The sequence below is a fragment of the Lonchura striata genome, chromosome 3 (assembly GCF_046129695.1).
Source record: "Lonchura striata isolate bLonStr1 chromosome 3, bLonStr1.mat, whole genome shotgun sequence".
Taxonomy (NCBI): Eukaryota; Metazoa; Chordata; class Aves; order Passeriformes; family Estrildidae; genus Lonchura; species Lonchura striata.
Window position 1 is genome coordinate 31078537 of NC_134605.1, and position 24005 is coordinate 31102541.

General features: G+C 35.6%; 1 protein-coding gene across 3 annotated transcripts in view; it reads right to left on the reverse strand.

Moving 5' to 3' along the window:
* Window positions 1–4433: 4433 nt before the first annotated feature.
* CEP170 (centrosomal protein 170) overlaps window positions 4434–24005 on the reverse strand; it is a 92674-nt gene continuing 73102 nt past the window's right edge. Inside the window, exons 13-19 of one of the 3 annotated variants that reach the window (XM_077782037.1) lie at window positions 18455–18581; window positions 14295–14472; window positions 12702–12869; window positions 12330–12418; window positions 10309–10402; window positions 7178–7229; window positions 4434–6805 (exon numbers count right to left, since the gene is read on the reverse strand). In XM_077782037.1, coding sequence (XP_077638163.1) covers window positions 6519–6805; window positions 7178–7229; window positions 10309–10402; window positions 12330–12418; window positions 12702–12869; window positions 14295–14472; window positions 18455–18581 — 995 coding nt within the window. In that variant the 3' untranslated portion in view covers window positions 4434–6518. Of the gene's footprint in view, window positions 6806–7177; window positions 7230–10308; window positions 10403–12329; window positions 12419–12701; window positions 12870–14294; window positions 14473–18454; window positions 18690–24005 lie in introns of all 3 variants that reach the window. The other 2 variants (XM_077782036.1, XM_077782035.1) reach the window with 2 other exon arrangements.

The following is a 24005-nucleotide window of genomic DNA, read 5'->3' on the forward strand; positions in this document are numbered from 1 at the left end:
TTCAGGGTAACCTAAGTGCAGCCTTTCAGTACCTAAAGTGAGTCTGCAAGAAAGATGGAGAGAGACTTTTTACAAGGACATATAGTGATAGGACAAGGGGAAGTGGCTTCAACCTGAAGAAAATATTTTTAGATTAAACAGGAAAAACATCTTTACTGCAGGAATGGTGATGTACTGTAACAAGTTGTACAGAAAAACTGTAAATACCCCACCCCTGGAAGTGTTCAAGGTCAGGTTGGATGGGGTTTTGTGCAACCCGATCCAGGAGCAGATCCCCTGCCTATTGAAATCAGATCTTTAAGGTCTCTCCCAACCAAGCCATTCTGTTATTCTATAATTCTGTGATAAAATACTTAAATTGGCCAAAGTTAGGAATATAGATACTCAAAGAGCTTGGAAGCCTAAAAACATATTCTCAAAACTACAAACAACAAATGTTGCTTGCACCAAACAGCAAACCTTGCTCGCTCATGCAGCTTGAAACATGGCTCCAAAGATCTGAATGCCTGGGGCTCATGTTAGGGCTGAGATAAGCCACTAAGCTGTGTTTTCAATTTTGTATTTGAACTTCTGCTTCCCCCAGAGTAATAACTCCAGTAAAGCCTCAGATGTGATTCTCAATATAGTCCAACATTTTAAACCTGCAAGGGTGTTGAAGAGAATCTAAATTTGAGGAGCTTGTACACTTAGGAAATCAACTCAAGAAATTATTAAAGCAACACTTTAACCTCAGATTTGTGATGGGAAGAAAGCAACGTATTAGATGTTCAGAATACTGCATAAGATGTATTTTAGAAAGTGGATTTTTCTAAACAACCATCTGCTCAGCTGCCCATCATACTGACAGCAGCAATCACATGAGTCTGGTTTGTGTATATTCCTTGCATGTATGAAAACAAAAGAAAAAATGAACATGATTGTACAGCAAATTTTTTGTTAGCACTTGAGTTCCTGAGTGTGCATCCTTAGTCAGTTACTGAAATTTTGTCTGTGAAGTCCAAAAATTATTTCAGGAAAACAAACTGCACTGGGGGATATGAATTTGTTTGGAGGGTTTTGTATGGAAAGCGCTGTCTATTGGCTCAATCAGTTTATTTGAGAAACTCCAGCTATTCTTCAGAGTGAAAATCTATGTGATTATTGATGCAATCAGTAACCCCCACGCACTTCCAGCTGCCATCTCCTGCCAAGGAGCAGGGGGGCTGTAGTCTCTCTTGCACCTGAGACATATCTTGGAGCAGGAAAGATATTTTCCTGCACAGGTTCTTACCAGCTCTGGAAGTACCATTCTTGCAGGCAAATGCTTACAAACCTCCTGTATCTTACAGTTCTCCTTTGTGCTAAAGCTGCCTTGAACCAACTGCATGGTTCTGTCACACCTACTGCGATGGCTGGAGACAGTGTGTTCCTGACCCACCCCCCTTCACTTCTGCTCATCTCTGTCATTTGATTTCTTTCAAAAGCTCTTTGTAAAAGTTTGCTTAACTTTCTGCACTTCATTGAGTCTCCTAATCTGGTAACATCTGCTGAGAATATCCCATCCTGCCGTTCACTTATGAATCAGTTGCTATATTGGGAAATCCCATTAATGACATTTTCTTCAAAAACTTTATTAAGGTATTTAATTTCTAAATAGTTTTAAAACCTCCTGAATTATCTGCAGTAATTTCCCTCATCTCTCAACAAAATCAGTCATGGATAACCCAAACTACATCTCACATCCACATTTGGTTTCTTTCTTTGATGAATTTTTCTCAACTTATAAATCACATTACCCCAGAAATGATGCTGAAAATGAAATGTGAAGCCACCTGGTAACTTTTCTAAGTTTGTATATAATCCTTGTTCTTTGTGCTTGGTTTTGTACAGGTCCACGTCTCCATAGAGAACGTAGAAATCTCATGTTGCCCATTTTTGTTTAAAACAATAATTAATTAATTTTAATAATAAAACTTTCTCTTAAGATGACAGTTTGGTTCAAAGATAATTAATTCTGCTTCTAAGCAGTTATTTTTTATTAAAAATATTTATGAGAATATATACAAATATTTAGATACTTTTAGCTATTCCATAGTAGCAGAAAGCCTCATCAACACATCTATTAATCTTTTGAAATAGGTCTAAAAATGCTAGTCCTAAGGAATTGATTGACAAGAGCAGCAACCTTAGCAAGTACATGTTAATTTGTAAGTGGAAATGCAGGGATTACTCTTGAAATGAACAATCTCTATATCCTCTCACTCCACCCCCTAAGGCCTTAGTGTTTGAATGATTTTGGTAAACATTACTTGCAAATGTTGCCCTATATTGCCATAAGGGCATTCAATAACTACAAACACCTGTTTTAATACAGACTTCCATTTTCTAACAACCTCTAATTTTAAGAGCTTTTCCCAGACATGAGGTAAGAACTGTTTCAAAAAATAACTGCTCATGAAGCTGTCAGCAAGACAAGGCGAGCACTGAGTTTAGTTCTCACTGTTAAATGTTGTCTCATTGAAAAAGGTAAACATCTTTGACAGCAGGTTTCCAGTTCTCTTATCCTGCTTGAAGTATTTCTAGGGATGTATTATCCCAATTGTTTCCTAAATGCATTTTTTTCTACCCAAATATGTGACTAGTGAGAAAAGAATCTGAAGAGGAAATGCCTTGCTCCCCAACCAGTGCTTTGTTGGCTGTCACTAGCAGGAACAGCACTGGCTAAGGCTAAGGCTTACCAAGTTGAAAACAAAAAATTGCTTTTACAAGATTTCTGAGCAAGTGCAGCTGGAAATGTTCTTCAGCTGTCCTTTGACAATATTGCCAAGACAGACACTGTCGGATATATTTAATATTTGGAAATCATGGCTGAACTACCAGGATTTTAACCGTCAGTATTTACAGATCTAGCTCTATTTGAAGTCAGAGGTGACATTCTTACACTTGAAAAATTCTGATTATTCACTAAGATGAAGCTAAGCAACTTGTATGTGAGTGGCTAAGTTTCTTCCTTGTAATTCTCTTTGGATACAAGACTTGGTGGTATAAAATCACCTTGGCAGGCAGTGAGTAGCCTCCTTTTACCATGTCATCAATGCTTCACACATCCCTGCATGAAGGAACACCCTTGCTTTTCACGGCTGCATGCCACAGCAGTAATTGTAGATCTTTCCTATGCTTAAAATCTTCCCAGTTCAAATTACAAAGACCTTCCAACAGGTATTGACTGGAAGTCACTTTTTGGTAAAGAGGCAGGGTTCTCTTCTGAGATTGCAGCACCAGTTGCTTTGGTATAATGTATATAATGTGGTGAAACACCATGTCACTGTTACCAGTTTAGGCACACAAATTATGCCCTTAGGTTTATTTCTGTATGCTACAGCTAGATGTGAGCATCTAGCTGAAGCTGTTGGGTGTAGAATTTAAGCAGTGCATGTAGCCAAGGGAGGAGCCAACAGTGCTGATCAGAAAAAGCTTGAATTCTGCTTTCCCCGTGTCCTGACACTTGGTGGTGTCTGAAGAGAGCAAATAACTGAGGCCATCTGGCTGGATTTCCTAAATACTACTGAGTAACAGCCCTGCATAACTTTGGCTCCAAGTAGAGTGGTCCTAAAAAAAAAATCTCTATGGGAAGAGCTACTTCTGCTTAAACATCAGGGAGTCTGCACATGAGAATACAGCCCAGAAGTGCATTCCTCTATCCTTTGCAAAGACAGAGGGATGCTGGCAACAAGTGAAGAAGTGATAGCAGATAATGAAGCTAGGGGATATGAAGAAGTCCTGTGCAAGTGGAAAACCTTTGTAACTTTCTCACGATTTTGACTACACCAAACTGGCATCTCTGAAGAGCAGCAGAAATCTCCTGCCCCTGCAGAGCTGAGTGCTAGTGAGTGTTACTCACTAGCAGAAGCAGGATCAGAGCGGGTGATGCTGAATCACAGCAAAGCTCAGCAACACCGCAATGTTTAACCTGAGAAGAAATTAATGGAGCTTTTACTAAATTTAAGGTTTTGTTCCTGCATAAAGCCCGCTAAGAAAAGGCAATTTAGTGTCTTGCAGGAAAAGCAGGCATAGAGTCAAACCTAGGACAGAAGAAACAAAGGCAGCAGTGTGGAGCCAGATCAGCATATTCAGTAAAGTTTTCCAATATGTGAAGCAGAGGGAAAACAGTCTGATAACCATCTACTGTTGCAGCTGGCAGGTGCATTAAAAGGGAAACAGAGGCACTGGTGGGTGACTGGCATACTGGATTACTTTTGCCTCTAGCTTTGCACACAAAATCAATTCAAGTGTGGAAAAGAACCTGAGTACGGGACAGCAAGTGGTGGCAATAACAGAACTTTTTCTGGAGAGAAGGTATTTATGAAAAAATATAATTTCCTATTTCTGTAAAGGCGAGTTAATCTGCAGAAAGATTGTGTGAACTTCTCAGCTCTCAATTACATATTCACACATTTGTAAAGTTCCAGAAACACTTTATTTAAAAATGGAGTTGTAAATGCATATAACAAAATAACATACATAATAAATGTAACAAAAATAAATAAGGAGAACATGTCCATACAAAATAATAACATAGTAATGCAAAATGCTTATTACACAACATAAAGGTAAAAATGCCTGAAATAACACAAACAGAACCTCGTATGAAAAGCCTGCACCTTTAATCCTTCCTAGCCATTTCCTACTTTCCACTTGAATCTGCAGAAAAATTATGTTCCCAAGCATTAAACAAAAGAAGGAATTATGGTGATGGTTTGGTGCAGTCATTTTTCAACACTTAGCTCTAGTTTCCATCTATTTTTGCCCTTCTGCACCTTCAAAAATTTTCCTGTAGCCCCTGTAAACTAGTGTCATTCAGGCTCCCATAGTTAGCTGGAGTAGAGCATATTGAGTCATACATGATGACTGTTTGCTTTTAGTTTTTTTTAAAGAAAATATGAAATCCATTATACAACAGATTAGTGGTTTTGTTTTTACATCTCTACAAAAAAAGTTTTTGCATCTTTATTAACTGGTCCAACTTTTACTGATTTTTGAAAGCCTGTACAATTTAAAAGCGTACAGAAAGTAGATTTTTTAAAAACAAATCTCATACAGGATTATTGCTGAAATATTAAAGACCATTTCATAAAAGCTGCAAAAGTGTATCTTTAACCTTAATATATAGAGACTGATGCAAACATAAGAAAATTCCAGTCTATTAGTTACATTTAACAGAAAAAACATTCCTCCAAATTACAGTGTTCTGGAAATACAAAGTAATTTACTTTAATTTTTTTCATTATTTCCAAATGTTAAGTTATTGGGATAACTGATAAGGAAAATAGGCTTATATAGGAAACTTTAAATAGACTTGCTTTTCAGTGGTATAAGCAAAATGTTCATGTTAGCAGTCGTCGCCCAGAATCCTTTTAAATATGTAAGACAGGAACAGTTTTACTAGCCAGACTACAGGAAAATATACAGAAGCAAATAAAATAATTTGCTTGGGAGTGCATCTATTGATCAAGGAAATCATGACAACTCGATTTCCAAGTTCCCTAAAGAAAATTTTACACCTCATGACCATTCCAAATAAACAGTAATTTCTTCTGTAAGCTTACATTGCATTTGGATTGGTGAGAGCCCATTTGCCTCAATATGCTTTAATATGTCCTGCATTGCTATACATTCAAATTTATTTCCTAGTCAGTTTCAACAAAGATTTGGACAGAAATGAGATATGAAATACATCTACTTTCATTAACATCAAAGAGACTTTTGAAGAAGATAAAAAAGTGCCAAATAGTCTTTTCAGAAAGTGGGTTAAAACACTGCAACGATAATACAAGTACAGTATTATCAGTTTTCTATGTACACCAAACTACTGATTGCTGTTCAATGATATCGATATGTTCACCTACCACTCCCAGCAAATTTTAGTGCAAACATAATATGTGAACTTATTTGTAAACCCCAAGACAATTTACGCAGCAACAAGGTTACATAAACCACAGAACTGTGTGAGATTTTCCAGTACATGGGAATGAATGCTTTCTGATATCTGTCTTACTTTTGCAGTAATTGTCATTGTAGTCAAAGATAATGTTTCCTATATAAATCATCTAATTCAAAATCAAAATTCAACAGTTCAACTGTTCTGTACAAGCTTTAGAGGAGGAAGTCTGTTCATCAGAGCAGCTTGGCAAAGAGATTTGGGGTTTTCATTAAATGTTAGACTGCTTGCATGGCTTTTAAAAAGAAATAAATCTATTAAGGGAAAACTGATGATATAATAATTCTTTCGCAAAGCACACAACCACAAAGGGCAAACCTGCCACAATCTGCTTTCCTACACTGGTATCTATGCATATCTTTATGATTTGAAAAGGATTTGTGTGACAATCAAAGCATCACAATTAAAAAAAACTGGTTTAATAAAACAACTGCTGTTTGACCAAGCCTTTTTTTTTTTTAATTATAAAAACAAACATTATAAGTTTTCCTTGATTTCTAAACATTCCACATGAAAGGTTTTTGTATCAAACACTGAGATGTCACTCACGCAGGGTGGCATCCTCTTCTTCCCCATCTGGGTTAAACCTATTGAAATGTATGCTGAAATCTGCCTCTGATTCAGCATTTTCCAATTCAGGTGCCACGGGGCCGGCGGTGGGACGGGCAGCCCGGGGCTCAGGCTGGCAGTTTGGCTGCCCTGCCGGGCGGAGGCCTTGGGAAGCAGGGCTGGGCTTCGGCTTCGGCTGGGCTGCTAAGATGGGGCTGGCGAATCCCAAGTTGCTCAGAGCATCCAGGGTACCGTCAGGGTCAATCATGGCATTAATTGCTAAGCAATGAAGAAGAGATGAGAAGGATAGGGAAGAAACCATAAAAAAATACAATTTTCTGTTACTATAAAATATGGAAATCCTTATCTCACACTTCTATTTTTATGATGACAGATGTGAGTTTTTATGTGTGTTGCCCATGACAAAGAAATGGTGTATCCAACATAGATGGAAACTGATATATGTATTCAAAAGCAGTTACATAGAATAAAGCTTTAGATGAAATGAAACTGCACAAACTGAACACAAATTGATGTATGGACAGGAAACAGGGATGATAAACCATCTATGATTAGGTTATAGGGACAGAATGATGGTTTTAACTTAAGTGGCTTCAACCACAGAAGAGAAAAGTGAAAAAAGATTTGTACCTTGCAGCTGCTTCTCAACTCGTTTCAGTTCCTGTAAGATTGATGATATTTCCTAGAAAAGAAACAACCAATTGGAAGAGGTCGGAAGAGACCCTTAAGCTTTTAAGTCTAGCTGTTAATCCAGATATGCCACTGCAGTTCTTATGTCACTAAACCATCACCCAGTGCCAGATCCAGAAACCTCCTAAACACTTCCAGGGATGGTGACTTCACCCTGGGCAATCTGTTCCTGCCCTGACCACTTTAACAGTGAAAAATATTTTTCTAATGTCTAATCTGAATCTTCCCTATCTCAGTTTAAGGCCATGATGGAAAAATAAAGGAAATTTCCAGTATGGAAAAAGAGATTTAAACTTTAAATTAAAAGAGATTAAACTACCTCTCAGGAGTGAACAATACCCCTCCCAAAGCTGCCCAATTGCATTATACTATTTGGATTGTCCCTCTTGGCATCAAGAACAACCGTGCTGGTGGTGGCCCAGCCATGGGTGGCAGTGCTGGAGGCTGGAGAGCCATGTTCTACTCAGAAACCCAGAGCCCTCTGCACTGACTCCCTGCTACCATCCCCATGGCCTCATTCTGACCCTTGCTCATCTGCCTGTGCCACCTCTGCTCAAGCACAGGCTTTGCTCTACCACAGCTCAGTAGATATCAGGCAAAGTAACAGCAGACCTTGAAAGGGAAGCAACAGGATAAACTCGGTATTAAATGGAACAGAGTAATTTATAAGGTTTTAGAGATATGAGTCAGACAGTGAGATGACTGCATCAAGGTTCTGTCTGCACCCATTTGCCCTTGTGCCCATGAGACCCTGCACAGCACCCCAGTGCTGGGGTCTCAGCACTCTGCCTTTTTCTCCACTGTGCTGCACTGCTTGCTAACATAGACATAGCCACAGCAATGCACTGAGAAACACAGCAATCATTAAATGGACCACATCTTAAGCTGTAGGATCACAGAAAAACCTGAGCTGGAAGGGAACCACAAGGACTATGAGTCCAGCTCCTGGCCCTGCACAGGACACCCCAAGAATCACGCCAAGTGCCTGAGAGCATTTTACAAAGGGTTCTTGAAATCTGGCAGGCTTGATGTTATGACCACTTCCTGTGGGTCTCAGATTCAGTCAAAGAGTGAAACGGAGAGTTTCTAGCCAGGCAGAAGCCTGGGAAAGAGCTGGAGAGGAATGTAAATAAATCTCTCTTGTTGTTCACATCATTTATAGTTAAGTTCTATTACTGTGCATCAAGCACTCTGCACCAATGGTTTGGGTTGTTTTCACTTCAGGGCCAATGAAGTTGGTCCTCACGAAACTCTGTATAAAGAGCAGGGCATTTTGAATAAACCAGAGTTTTACTCTCAGCAGTCTTCTGAGTCAGTCTTCTCATTCCCATCCTGCGTCGACAGCGACACACTTCCTGAGTAATTTCCCTGGTTATATAATTAGCATATTTATATTAGTATAGATATGTAAATCCTACAATTGAAGGATCCTAAATGGAAGACTAGAGTTAACCGAGTTGCTGAGAAGAGCTGTCAGTGGTATTCTAAAGCTGAGAATTTTCAAAGGCACTGATTTCAGAAAACCATTAATCCATTTCAGAAAGCTGTTCTGTACTAAGTAGCATGATTTTCATGGGTGGCAAAGAGATTGATTATTGTTACGAAGTCATTATCTTTAAGCAGATTTCACATATGAGCTGGACATAAATGTTTCAAGGACAAAACAAACATCACTTACAACTGTCCTTTCTTAACTTTTAGTATTCTGTGGTAAAAAAAGACACTGCATTTGAACAACATATTGCTCTGAAAGCTAAGCAGAATCTTGAAAATCAGTTCATATACAAAAAACCCACAAACAACCCATAAACTTTCAAGCAGTGTGAGATGCTTTAATAGACTGAAAAAAAAATCAGTAAAATGGTGAATTTAGGATAAACATACAATTAATATTTTTATTTTTTAAAGAGTACCTTAACCCCCCATATTTAGGACATGTAGAATATAAAGCACTAAATTTGGATCTTATTCTGGAGAGGGATAAGAAAAACTCCTTATATTATAAGATTTCTAAAATTAGAAACTTCCATTAGGAACTTGCTTAATTAAATTTTTGAAACACCTAACAAAAACTATCAACAAGTCCATTAAATTACAGTACTGAGTTACTAATGATTGTTCTTCATAAATACACCATTCTGCCAAAATTACAGGTCAAGTCTTTTATACTTCCAGAAAAACATTAGGCTGAAGGAGTTTACTAACTGATGATGAGCTAACAGAGAAGTTCTAGCCAGTTCCATGCCAGAGGAGATGTAGTCACATTTGAGCAGTTTTCTCTCCCACAGAAAATCCTGCCTCTGTAAACAGATATTTTTAACAGCAGACTCTGTAGATGGATAATCTAGTAAGCTCTGCCTGCTGTCTCATGCAAGGATGTTTTTCAAACCCTATGCTCTGTGTTTAGAAGCAGAGGAGATGTGTACTGAGACACAACCTGTGGTGTGTCCCCTCACACTGTCACACAGTCTGGTCTTGAAATGGCCTTAAACCAGGCCATAAACCATAGCTGATTTAAGTAATTAGGCTATTAAATAAAACAGCTTATTATGTTTAACTGAAAAGTCCTTTTATTGCAATGTGTATATGGATTATCTTCATCACATGCATTAAAACAAAACAATTCCTCTAAATATTAATAATCAGTATTACTACTGGTAAGTATTATATATTAAGCATTAATGATTAGTAGGTAAAGCAGTTTTTAGACTGTAAACCAAGTTAATTCAAAAGCAATCTAACATTCCAACTAATGGTTACTACCTTTTATTTAACAAACATACTGATGGTCTATGTATAGTTTGCATCCCTTTTACTGCACTCTTTATCTGAAAATTTCCCCTGAACAATTTCTTGCTTCTTAATGAGACAATAAGAAAGTAATTACTTACTAAGACAGTAAGTCTTAGTCATTATTGAAGATTAGGTTTATTCTTGAAAGCTACTTAGTGTCTAAATAAGAGCTTTTAAAAATTTTTGCCCTTGTCATTGAAAATGCCACATTCCTCTACTGATTACTTAGCCATGAGATGAGCAGCACAATCAGACCCAGAAAAAGTAACTATTCATACCATGCTTGATGTTTTCACAATAGGAACTTCACTTTCAGCTCGTAACTTGTTTTCAATTTCTTCCCAATTTCTGTCCTTGTCCTTAAATAATATTCTAGAAGAAAGAAATCCAACAGTATGTTTAAAACAGAAAAAAAACCCCTACAAAATAATTTGAAAGATTAAATAACATGATAGGAGAAAACAACATAAGGAGTACTAAATTAAAATAAAATATAAAAAACTGAAACCTGACAGAATCTAACCATACAGTTTAAATTTTCAGGGAAGCATACAGGTTTCATGATTTTCAGTAAAATCATTACTATTGACATTAAAATGGCAGTTCTGTAGCTAAATACTTGCTTATAGTATATATACAGACACGGCTGGTTCTTTCCTCCAGCACTGACACATTTTTTAAAAGCCAGCTATTTTACTGTAGTGAGAAAACTCCCCATTAATACTGCATTTTACAATAACAGCATAATATAAGATAAAGGAATTCAACTTTTACATTTGTATTTTATATTAATAAAAATAAACACTTTAGGAAGTTTAAAAAATAACATTTTCTAAAAAAAATGTAATTGAAAAGTTGCAATATGTACCATATATATATATATATATGTTCTAGTAGTATGAGTATCACTAATATTACATGTTTAACGAAGTAACTTCTAATTGTAAAACTCCAAAGCATACTGGGAGATTCCCATTTTTTATGTCTTGCTTCGCCGCTTGATAAAATTTTTGTTTCCATTGTCATATAATATTCAGAATTTAAACTTTCTCCATTGGTGCAATTGGAAAAGAAAAGGAAAAAGAATGACACAGAATCCACTTATTCTGTAATTGATATTTAAAAGTTAAAAGTTCAAAAATAGCTGCAGTAAAACTGCTAAGCAAATAAACCACAGTATTTCAAATCATGGTCAAAGAGTAGTATATTTAAAAGAAGCTATCACTGTAACTAGGTCTCTGAGGAAGTAATTTTTAAGTTGTAAGTTCATGATACAGTGAATGTCACAGAGACTAAGAATTTAAAAGAAAGCTGTGAGCCTTAGTGCTGCATTTCTGTTCACCTTTCTTCAGTTGTGTATATCACATGGGGAATTTCATTCTCCATTATTATCCTGTCAGGAATACCTAATTTTTCAATAGGTACCCTGCCTTATTTTATCACACAGATGTCTGTAGACAACTCATGCAGAAGCTGCATTAACTCTTCTGTCTTTGAGGTTTTCACTCACTGCTGCTTTGGAACAGATCCATGTCAGAGGAAGTGCTACTTTGATGACAAAATGTCATGGGACATTTTGGCAAGTGACCAGACTTGGGTGTATTCACAAAGCACACAAGGAGTAAACATTAATACACACTTTTTCTTGGGGAAGGAATTAATAAATAAATTAAAAGTAATCAGAATTGCAGAGAAGAAAGCATAAAACATGTTAAGGCATTAACTAGGTTCATCATCTTTTGAAAAAGTTCATCAATAGAGGTCTGTCAAATTTTTTATATGTTTTGTCAAGGAGTGAAAAAGCTTGCAAAGCCATACAGCTTGGATACCAGAAATTTCAAATACAATGGAAAATTTAGTACTTGCTTGTCATTGAGGAGTTAAAAAATGCAAAATCCTTACTTGGCAAACCTACAGGGATCAATTTTAGAGCTCAGCAACATTTTAATCTTATCTTTTAAGGAAGGGAGTTTTACAAGACTTGCACAGAGGTTGTGTAGATTTTGCACAGAATTGTATATGTTGGAAGAGCTGCTCTATTGGATGCTGTTCTGTCCACGTAAACTTTCCCGATATTTCTCTTCATATAAAGTGAAATAAACAGAAGGATTAATGGAAAAAGTATTAATTCCAAATACTTATGAATGTTAAAAATGCCATAGGTAAGAGTACTTTTTTAAAAGACAAGTTTCTACTATGTACATTTCCTCTGTGACTACTATATATGTCTTTTTTTACTGCTGGGAATGTTGATGGGAACAGACGTTTTCAGCAATAACAACCATTTTTAACAACCCACCTGATTTTGCCAGCTGTTTTGTCTATGGATTGTCTTATCTTGCGAGAAAACTGGAAGACTGAGGACAGCAGCAAACTGTCCCCCATAACCTGCAGTAAGTTTTTAATAAAAAAGGATATTACTAGTTTAATAGTAACAACTCCACATATTTTGGTATCTTCAACTATAAAAAAAATCTTACTTATGTTTTAGATAGTATCATATACAATAGTTGAACATTTTGCTGATACAATAATACATTATTTTTTCAAATATTAATGCCACCTGCTAGAGGTAGGAGAGACAGGATAATGTCTAGAATTATAAGTGGGGAGATAATTGTAAAAGCTTAAAATTGACACATTCTTAGAGAGAATCCTGTGGAGTGCTCACTTCATCTCTGCTCCAAGTCCTTCTGCGGGTAATTGTTGGGGGATCGAGGGCCTCTGTCAGCTGAGGTCTGGCATCACTAGGCCTACCATTCCCTTCCGGGGGTTTCGCATGCACTACTGGAGGGATTTTTCTAAAATTGAGACTTTCATCAAATACTCGGTCCACCAACTGCAGGATAAAAGAAAAATGAAGTTCATGAAATCTACTGGATACATTCAATAATCAGATTACTGGGGGTTTTTTTCTCCTGAAACAGTTTCTAAGATGCCTATCAAATATAATAATTCTGTTGTTTTCTATAGTATAAAATGATGCATCTCTTATGTAAAAATATCTTGTACAAATGAAAAAGATTTGTTTTGTTTTTTTTTTTAAATATTAGACATACTTGGCAAATTTAGACTACCCCACTGAAATTTTGCTTATGGGCAGGTAGCATAATAGCTACCTATAAACTGGTACTGAATAATTAATTCCTCTGATTAATGGAACATACCTGTGGAATTTAGAAGAGTACTCCAAGATTTAGTTTTTTTTTCAAATAAGTCAGTGTTACAGAAAGACCTACACTACCCAAAGGAGATACTACCACCTGCAGTATATACACAGTGCATTGTATTTTTTGAAGAAGAAAATAAGTATTTAATGATAAAAAAAAATTGGAGTGATCTAATTGTATCTGAGAAAAAGAGCATTTTACTTCTTTAAAGTTTAGCTGCAGTCTATGAGAATTAAACCCAAAATCTATGTGAGTGCATTTATAGTTTTTCTGAGTACCCAGCTCACAGATTTCTTATTTCTGTTTATATCTTTCTTCCACAGAAAAAGACAGTATTAAACTAACCACAGTAAACTAGTGCATTAACCAAAATTTATGCACACAAAAATGAATAAAACATATTTTGAAAGGAATACTATGAAGAAAAAAATGCATTAAACATTTACAACACATTATTATGGTGAATTGTAACATGGTAGGAAGTGATGATTTAAATTCAGATTAACATATTTACCAGCATTAGACCTGTGATGATTACTAGAACACGTTAGTCAATATATTCATAGAACAGCACACCAGAAGTAGCCAAAGAAAATAAGAATTATTAGAAGAATAAAACAAACTTATTTCAAGGCAGTTTCTGACAATGTTATTAAGAAAGAAAATCTAAAGTTAACTGATGGTACCTAGTATTTCAGTGTTCAGAAGATGAAAGTTTTATGTCACCTGTGAAAAGAGGGACTTTTTTGTTTTTAATAGCTAAGCAAAGAATTAAATATATACATTTATATATAGTTGTGCATACACACTAGTATCTTTATATGCACTTAGATACCATCCAACAGTATCCAAGGCTACAGACAAGCAAAAAACAGCTATCTTATATATGTTTATTGGGAAAAAAGAGACAGACAGATAGTATGTATACTTTTGACAAGCTGTGTTCAAAAAATAACTTCTGAGTTGTTTGTTGAAATATAAAGGAACTTCAAATAAAAAATACGATGTTAAGATCATGCACATGGGTTGAGTGGAAGTAACTAAAAAGGCTATGCAAAATGCTAAAAGCAAAAGAAATAAAGAAAAGGAAGAACCTTATGCATTTCTCCATGAAGATCTCCTACCTCTTCTCTAGTGTCTATGGCAGAGCCAGGGGTGGTGGCAGCAGTGCTTACTGTGGTACTGGGGGCAGTGCCTGATGAAGTCACTGAATCTATCTCTCCTGCTACATCGTTGATTTCCCGTGCGATGAGAGCCAGATCTTGACTGATCCTAGTAATAAAGAGAGTGTTACATTCTCCCCTACAAATACTTTTGGGTCAGTAGAGCCCAGTCTGCAGCCTTTGAGGTTGTAAATTCTAGTTCCTGATAACCATGCTATGAAAACCTGCATTCCTTTTTAAACAGAAAGATTATTTGTAGAACCATAAAAGCAAATTCTGACTGAAGCTTTTAGTAGCATGCTTTTCTAGAGGAAGAAGATGAAAGATGATCTCAAAAGACAGAGTATCCTTATTTCTTCTTAGGATCCACACAGATGTGTGCTATGTGCAGTATATCCAACACAGAGGGTGCATAGGAAATATGCTGAAAATACTGCACAGATGAGCTGTGTAACATGGCAGTAAATCTGAAAGGTTCAGAAATCATTTAATTTGTACCTTAGTTTGACTACTTGAAAAAAATGTTTTCAGGATTCTGATTTTCTAGCAGGTGTGCACCTTGCTCAGATCAAGCTGCTCATGGGTCTGAAATTCCAGACCAATACCCCAAATCCCCAAATGTAATCAAGACAAATTTTTCAGTGGCAAAAATACAACATACCTTTAAAAACCTGGATATGATAGCATTACAAAAATACAGTTGAATTCCCAACCAAAGAGTCCTTTACTTTCCTTCTGATTCAGCGCATCAAAAAAACCAGCTTTGCTCTCGCTTGTTCTGCTTGTGCTACTCCTCCCCAGGACACCCCAAAAGAAGGAGAGAACAAGCCAAAAAATCCCCAAAAAGCAAAAGCCTTACTAACTGTGGCACCCTGAATCGCCAGCTTGGCTCACAGATCTGAGAAAAGCAGACTGTCAAGTGATCCCCCTTTCACACTTCTGCCTGACAGCACTGAAGGCACAGAAGCCGACAGTGCCACTTCTGTGCCACCGAGGACTCAGTGACACCACTCAAATGGAAGGAGGTGCACAGTCACGTTACAGTGACACACCCTGGGCTCCACAGAGATTGATTGTTCAAGGTGATCTTCCTTTTGCTCTTAATTTTCACTTTGCCTTCAAGTCAAAAACAATGGACACCACTGGCCTAGAGATAGCTTAAGACTAAGTGAATAGAATTTCAACTACAAAGGCAAACATAACTACAGAAATTTCCAGCCAAATTCCAACACTGGTGAATTTTGTGGTTAATCATCAGCAATATGCAATGAAGTGCAACTTTGTGCAGCTTAGATTCATATAATTGGAAGAAGGCTGTAAACAAATATGTGGCAATTTACACATGCCATTAAAAGTCCAATATTCTTCATAGTAAATACACTAAAACAGCTACTTCCTTTGTGTCATACAATCATCTAACTTTTAGAAGTTGCTACTATTCACATTTGATTTTCTGGGACAATTCTGGTATTCAATGAGTAGTTGTGAAGAAAATAAAACCAGGAGACTTCAATTATCAGCAAATTTTTCAGAAGAGAAATGTCATTAAAACCATAATCAAAAGTAGCATCAATTAATGAAGACTTAACTCTTCACAGAAATCAGCAATACTTCAACATGAAACAACCACTTCATTTGAGTTCTTAGCAAGAAATCAAAATTGCCTAAAGTGTCAGATCTCTATATAAAGATTAATTCAAATGAATTCCAGAACTATCAGAACAAACAACTCTAACATCGATGGCAAGCAACTTGGTAGGTAATTACCATCGTCAAATATCAGTCATGTAAACAAAATCTGGAATAATGTTCTATGTGACAGTAAGCTATAGTTCAAGCCTCAATTACATTCCTGTATAGAAACAATACAGAGCACTAAATGAGAAGCACTGTGAAAAAGAAGATTAGGAACCTTCTTTTCTTAGTCTATTATGTTACACTTCCTATAGTGACTCAGTGGATTTTGTAAAAATACTTTAACATCCTTAAATAAAATATTCATGAAGCTCCCATTACTCAGAGGATGTAAATTCCCTCCATGTCAAAGTGGCCTTAAATCAAGTTTAGCTATTCCAGGAAGTTTCTCTAAACACCTCTTTCAAATTTTCAATTTTATTAATATCTGTAAATCATGAAGTCTGTGAAAAGTGCAATCTGGGTAAGTCATGGAATTATGAGGGTAATACAGATGCCCTGAAATGTTTGCTATACAGTTTCTACACTACTTTCTGCTACACATGGATTTTATGAAAGGCTTATCCTTACAATCTAATCAGTTATTCAACAACAATAAAAATAAATAACTAATTTTAATGACAGCATATATCCATCTATTAATTTTTTAAAAAACTCTAAATAGAGTAAACGGAATCCTGAACATAGAGGCTGGACTGATGGCTAGGATGGAAAAAAAAAAAAAACCAGGGTAGGCAATAATAGAGCTTGTGGTTAGCAAGGAAATAGGAGCAGAGACAAAAAGTATCTTACAGAAGGACAGAATTTAAAATTAAAGCCAAGGGAGCAAAAATGCGAATCACAACAAAGATATGGAGAAACAGAAGGTATGAACTACTGACCTACAGCAAGTGTTCTCGGCAGAGACTAAAGAAGATATTGGAAGCAGTGACAACAGATGACAGTAACCTGGAATTTCTCAGATGTTAAATGCTACTCTTCTTTACTTTAAATAAGCTCATTTAACACAGGTTGTGTAAAATCTCTACCTAAACCTAAAAATTTGGCAGTACTGATTTGAGTGTCTTAGCACTTCAACTAAAAATAAAGCTGAAGAGGTAGGATAAGTACACAGACTTTAAAAAAATTTTAAAGCCAATACATCAATGTAGGAAAGGGTAAGAATCCCAAGGGAAGAGAAAAACCTGCAAACCTAACCATCAAATGAGTTTAGACTGAATCCTGAATTACGTCCAGGGTCAATCTCTCTTAGATGGGCAAAACATATAAAAAAGTTTCACTCAAGAAGAGGTTCAGCAGTACTATTTATCAGGAGGAACTGATATGCTAAGGCTATCAATAATTTTTCCCATATACACACAGTCCTTCCTATAACCACCTCTAACTTTAGACTTCTGAAAAGAAGATTATGAAGATTATTTTGAAAATGTTTATTTCATTATTTGTCCAGATACTGTGAGACTCCCTCAGGTATCTTCTGTGTGCCTCTCAGGCCTCTACATTTTCCCTTTGCACAGATCACAATAGAAAAACAAATGTTGAAAAATATTACTCAAATCAGGAAACAAAAAATAATTAATCACTAAGGAAAACACTTCCACAGTATTAAGAAAATACTCCACAGTACTAAAATTAATCTTAAAAGGAAAACATATTTCTTTTTTTAGGCTTCAAAATTAAATTCTGTGAAAATCTTTGCACCTGAACACTGACTTCTAAGAAATAAATAGCATTTACATGCTTGTGCAAGCTCTCTGAAGTTTTCACTGCCTGGGTGTTGCATGATATGGCAATAATTGGCTACCAGAATGTGCAACTAAGTTTTCCTTGGTTCACTTGAAGCAGAGTAGTACCAGCAATAGCAGAGGTATTGATATACTAATCTCATGAACTTGCAACAAAAAAAAAAAACCCAACTTTTTGGTGAATATGCATGACTTAAATCAGAAAGTACCTAACATGAAATAGTCTTGATAAATCAAAAATTAAAATGAGAACATGGTCTATCACATTCCAAAGCTTACTTTTTTCTCTCTCACCTGTGATTGATCTGAAATTCTAGCTCTATCTGCAAAGGTACTAAAAAATCACATACACATCAGCCTCAGGAAATACACAAAGTACCTCTGCAAGTCCCAATAATGCCACTGAAAGTTCATCTTCTGAGATTTGGTTATCATAAATCAGAAGATACTATCATTTTCCACTAAAAAGAGATGTGCTGGTGATATGAGTGTTGTGTCTGCCAGTCTCTCATAAGAAGAATTTTAAGTAGTGAAGGAAAGCAGTAAGCAGTGATACAGAAAATCCATCAGCTCTCTTTGCCCTCTATGTGCACCTGTACAAGTGTTTGGGTACCAACTCTGTTATTTTAGGAGCACTCCTTTCAAACCCACCTTGCTATCTCTTCCCTGTGGGCAGTCCAGTCACGAATGTAGTCTTCCTGCTCCTTTATCCTGTGCTTGAATGTGTTGCTGCTTTGAGCTGCTGTCCCAGCGCTCTGCAGTCGCGTAGTTTTCAGGGCTGGAGAGGTACGCAGACGGGTATGTTTAGGGGAATTACGGTTTGATCCGAATTCATCTTCTGAGGTGGAAGCATAATCTGTAGGAAAGCGCCTCCATCTTGCACTTACTAAATTAGTTTAATTATTAAAAAATAATTATTATGGCATCTTTCATAAGAAAAAAAAAGCATTACTTCATTAACATCACAAAAATACACAGCTACTTATCATCCATCCCCAGGTACCTCACAAAGGGTTTATCTACTACATCTTTAAAAGAAAGCTACAAAATTTGTGTTAAATAAAAAATATTTATTAAGAAAAACATAAAACTAATGCTCTTTGTATAGTGATGGGTACAGTAAGATGTAAAAGCCAGTGATTCTATATGAGCTCAAACAAACTGTATTACAAAACAAGGGCCCAATTCATTAACATTTAAGTATATAGTCAGATTGCACTTTCTCTGCAGATTTTTTTTCCCGAATTTCATTCAAGGTTTATGTGATACACAAAAAAGAAAATGAAGAGATATGAAGGAGGGATGGAGCTGGCACCAAGCCTGGAATGCACGCTTACATAAGGAAAGCACAAAATTCCGAGATGATGTGTAGGTCTTTTCCAACCTTAATGATTCTGTGCTTATGTGTTTCTTTTTCTTATAAAAAAAGAATATGTAAAATTAAAATTGTGTTATGAAAATCTGAAGAACATCCATAAGAAAAGCAGCCTCAGAGAAAGAAGTATATATTATGATATGCAGCACATAAAGCATTATACAGCCATGTTGCTGAGGACAGCCTGAAGTACAGGAGAACTGGAACTAAGTAGGAGGCTCTTGTCCCCTTATGAATTACTGAAGTCTAGAAAATGGATTGCAGATGTGCTGTTGTCAGACATTTCCACCAGGAAGAGATAACACCAAGTGTAAAGAAATCCCTATCACCACAACGTGCTAAATTGTTGCAGGGGATTTAATACCCCAAATTAATTGATATTCATAAGGCTCTGTAAGTACTGCAGAAAACGAAATAACTGTGTGACAACCTATTTGTGATTGAAAAATAATAGAACCAAATTATGTAAATTGTTTTTTAATGTTAAAAAAGGCAAGAATTAAATAATGATTTGTCCTGATACATTAAAAAATAAACATTACAAATTAAGTATACACCAGTATGAATTTAAGTAACAAATAATGGAAGTAATTTTTGTGTAATGCAAAGATTATGGTATATAGAATATGACATTGGTGTATAAGCTTACATCCCTTCCCTCATACAACTAATGAAGTTTCAACTCCTGAAAACAAAAATATGCTTGCATATTTTTTTCAGGTTTAAATGTGGGTATCAAATTGTGTCTAGTTCTACTTTTAAAAAAATTTGCTAACTTTATTGTAGAAAGTAACAATGTTTCCCCAATTACTTTCTGATCTCATTCTGGAGGCTTTAAAGTTGTTTCATCTTAGGGAAGTAAAACATGAGCAGAAAAAGTACATTTTCCCACCAACAGCATGCAAGCAATGTGTGACCAAAGTCCAAAGAGATTTATAGTTGGGCCCACATTTTTTCATCCATTTTTGTTTAAATTCTTTGTCCAAGTTCAAGTTATAGTCTTCAAAATAATTATAAAATTTATCTTAAAATTTCTCAAGTGAGATAGTTCAGCAACTCAGCACTGTACAATGAGCATATGTAATAATATATTTAAAAACTAAAAATTGAATGAGAAGTGAAATATCAGAAACAGATTTGATTTCTAGTACTCTACCACTGTAAGTTTCAACATCAGGGTCTGGGTCTGGGTCAAGCTTGGGTTTCTCTGTGTACAAAATAGTGTTTTATCATGTTTAATTCAATCTAAAACATTCAGATTAGAAGCATTTGCTTAAATAAAATATATTTATAAAATTAGACTTAGGTCCTCTTTTCCACCCACACTTTTTTAGGAAAAGATTATACTTTCAATCAAAAATACTGAATTTTGTAAAGGCTTGAGCATTTCAGAGATACTAACTGAAATGAAATGAAATAACAATCATTTGTAGCATTACATAGTATCATAAAACTCCTATTTTAAAGACCATTAAATTTTAAGGCCTTGAAATTTTGGGTGTTACATATGATCAGTGTGTTTCTCTTTAATATGAGGACAAAGTTACTGTAGGCCTAGCAGTAAAAATCTCGAAGTGAAGTTCATGACAATCATATCCAAGCATGTTTCCCAGTTAGGTAGCTATATATTTGCATATATATGCTTTTAATGACATCTTTAAATTATGCAGGCCCAAAATGTCCCTGTAGTTTATGTATATTTCTGAAAGCTGTCTTGCATTTGCTTATCTCAGACACCAATGACTGTGAATATCAGTACCACTAACTAGAAAATCCTCCAAAACCCTGGATAAAATAATCAGCACTCAAACATAATTTAGTGACTATTCTGTGAGGAGTATAATGTCCTGACAACCATTAAGCTGGCAAGTTTGGCGATTTGGACAACATTCTCTTGCTTCAAAGATCTGAGAATAAATTGTATTGAATACATTCCTTTTACTACTTAGAATATATTCTGCTCTCATTGAGGCATTGACTTCTCAAGGTGCATCCACTTCCAAAACGTACTTAGAAAGGGCTGTTTTTTCTCCATTATCAATTTCCTTTCCCCCACAGTTACCTCAACAGCTTTGATCACCTATCTGCCAGCTATTTGCAATGACAGCTAGGTCAGCAAGCCAGCAGAGCTGCCAAACACGGATGGATGCTCAAAGTTCCTCTGTTCTGACTCAAAGCTTAATGTTACAATCGCAGCTTAGCTGCTCTGCACAAGGTCTGATCCTGCTCTTTGTATTCCTGATACACAACTCCTTCTGTAACATCATCTTCAATTTCTCTCCATTGTTGTGAAAGTAGGTCTTTGGTCTCCTCTGTTTTTATTGATCACACTCTAGTGTTTGATGATGCAGTGCCTTGATCAGACCTTTCACTGCTTGTGCTATAAAGTTACTAATTCTGCTTCGCATGTCTTCACAGTGCTCTCAGTTATCAAGCCTCCTACCACAGAAAAACTCTGGTAATAACTTGAATGCTAACAGTTCTCATCCAAGATGTTCCGTTTATCTGCCTGCCCTTTCATATAAAAGTAAGCAATACTTCACTGCATCAAGGATTAGAAATGATTCTTGAAATTGCAGATTTGCTGCTAGCTCTGACAATTTTAACCCTATCATGTTGCTATTCATCCACATGAAATACAAGACAATAAAAAAATCCAGAAACTACATCTTATTCTTGCTCAACATTGATTTGGGAAGTGCAGAAATAACTTTCTCTTTACAGGCTGGATTTAAGAGGCTGCCACTGTTTACTATCTATAATGTGGTAGTATTATATTAACTGACCTCTGATGAGATAACCCATGGAACATATTTAACATTTTGAGAGCAGCTAGTCCTCTGGTAAAGGAAACAAAACTCCAAACCCAACAGTAGTAAAAATCATTCATTTTACAGTCTTTCTACACCCATGGAGAGAAGAAAATCCATTCCTGTTATGCCTTGATTAAATGTGCCTGAAGTAAAACATATTCAAACAGCTGACATGCTTTAGTCAAGCACTTCATTAGTACTTTCCAAAAGCACCAAAATTAATTGTTGACTTTTCTAGAAACAAAATTAAATTGAGGAATTTAAAGTGGCCTATATGTAGTTGGAGATGCATTTATAAATATACTCTTATATACACTAGAAGATTATACCACTTTCAAAACAATTCAGATTTTCCTAAAGTATAATCTAATTAAATCAATAAAAAATTATACAATAATGTTACTGATACAGACAAAATTCAGAACTCTAAATCCTAAACAGCAGTAATAAGATTTTTTACTTATACAGTAACAAGACCTAATTGGTTAATTTAGCGATGATTTTGTTTTGAAAGTATCTGACTACTTCATTAATTGCTTTCAGATTCTGGCCTTTCCATTGATAGGCTTCTCCATTGATATATATTAACTGATACAGTTTTATAAGACAGAAGCTATTACTACTGTAGATTTTTCAAACAATGGTCTTTTAAAATTACCTAGCTTATTTTGTTGGGGTATCCATGAGAAGATGGTATCTTTTCTCTCTTGAAAACAGTGTTTTATACAAGCTACAGTAAACTTTGACTGTGGGACATGGGGAAAGGAACATTTAGCAAAGACAATGAAGTGACAGACTAATAGAGTGAGAAGAGAAAGATACACTCACTTCCCTTAACAGAAGCAGCAAATCATTCCAATGCAGCAACTTGGGAAAAGTTTAGGAAGCCTGCAATTCTTGACATGGACACAAAACTCAAAAGTTCATAGAGAGTTTTGTGAAAAACAAAAAGCAGTGAAGTGACAAAATGTCTGGGCTTTACCTTTTCAAATATCACCATTATCATAATGTGAACTTGTATTCATGATTAAAATAAACATATAGAAGTCTTAACTGACACTTTCTTATCCTAGCATTGCCATCTTTTAGGCTGCTTCATCAGTTCAAAATTTTGATTAGAATTGAAAACATGCTGCTTTTCCAGTTATATCTTACAAGGAAAGATTGAATTTTTATTTGATGTGGCATCTGTTTTGGCTGCCTTTGTAGACACCTGTCATAGAATCAGAGTCAACTCTACAGTTCATCAATGCATCTCAGCAGAAATTTCTATTAAGCCAATAAATGACACAGCAAAACTAACTACCTGGGAAATACACAATGCTAAGAATCCTGACATGGTCCACTTATAATATACAAGCAACAGATGGACAGCAGAAGTGTGGGCAATTAGGTATCATAGTGATTTATATCAAGTCTGAATGGGATGTAGAAAATTTCAGTGCACTACAACACTGGGAGCTACTCTATTAATTTTATTCTGAGACTGTGGATTGGTAGCATGACAATTCTAAAAGCAAGCAGACATTTATTTTAGATACTCATTTCACAAGAAAGTTCACTTTTTTATAATTACATTTTATTTTGATATATTTAATATTGCTGTTGAAAAAAACCTACCAGCTTTCACACTGCTTGCACTAAGAATGCTATGTTAACTTGTAACAGAATAGTAGGCTAAAATTTTATAGATAATAAAGATTTTTCCTTCCAAATGTAAGACAAGGTAGAGTAACCACCACATCAAGGAAGATAAACATGATCTGGAAATCATGATGAAATCATAAATCACCACGATTTCAAACACAAAATGGGAAATAATCCAAGATAAGGCAAACCCTTTAAAAGAAACTTCTTTATGATATTTAGTTGGGTAGTACATATTTTTTCAATTCATTACTTCAACATTATTATTCTTGTCAAAAAAAAATCTGAATGCTTATTTTAAGCCTACCTTTTAAATAAATATTTCTTCTATATACTAAATAGTGTTGCTGACCTTCTGAACTTCTAC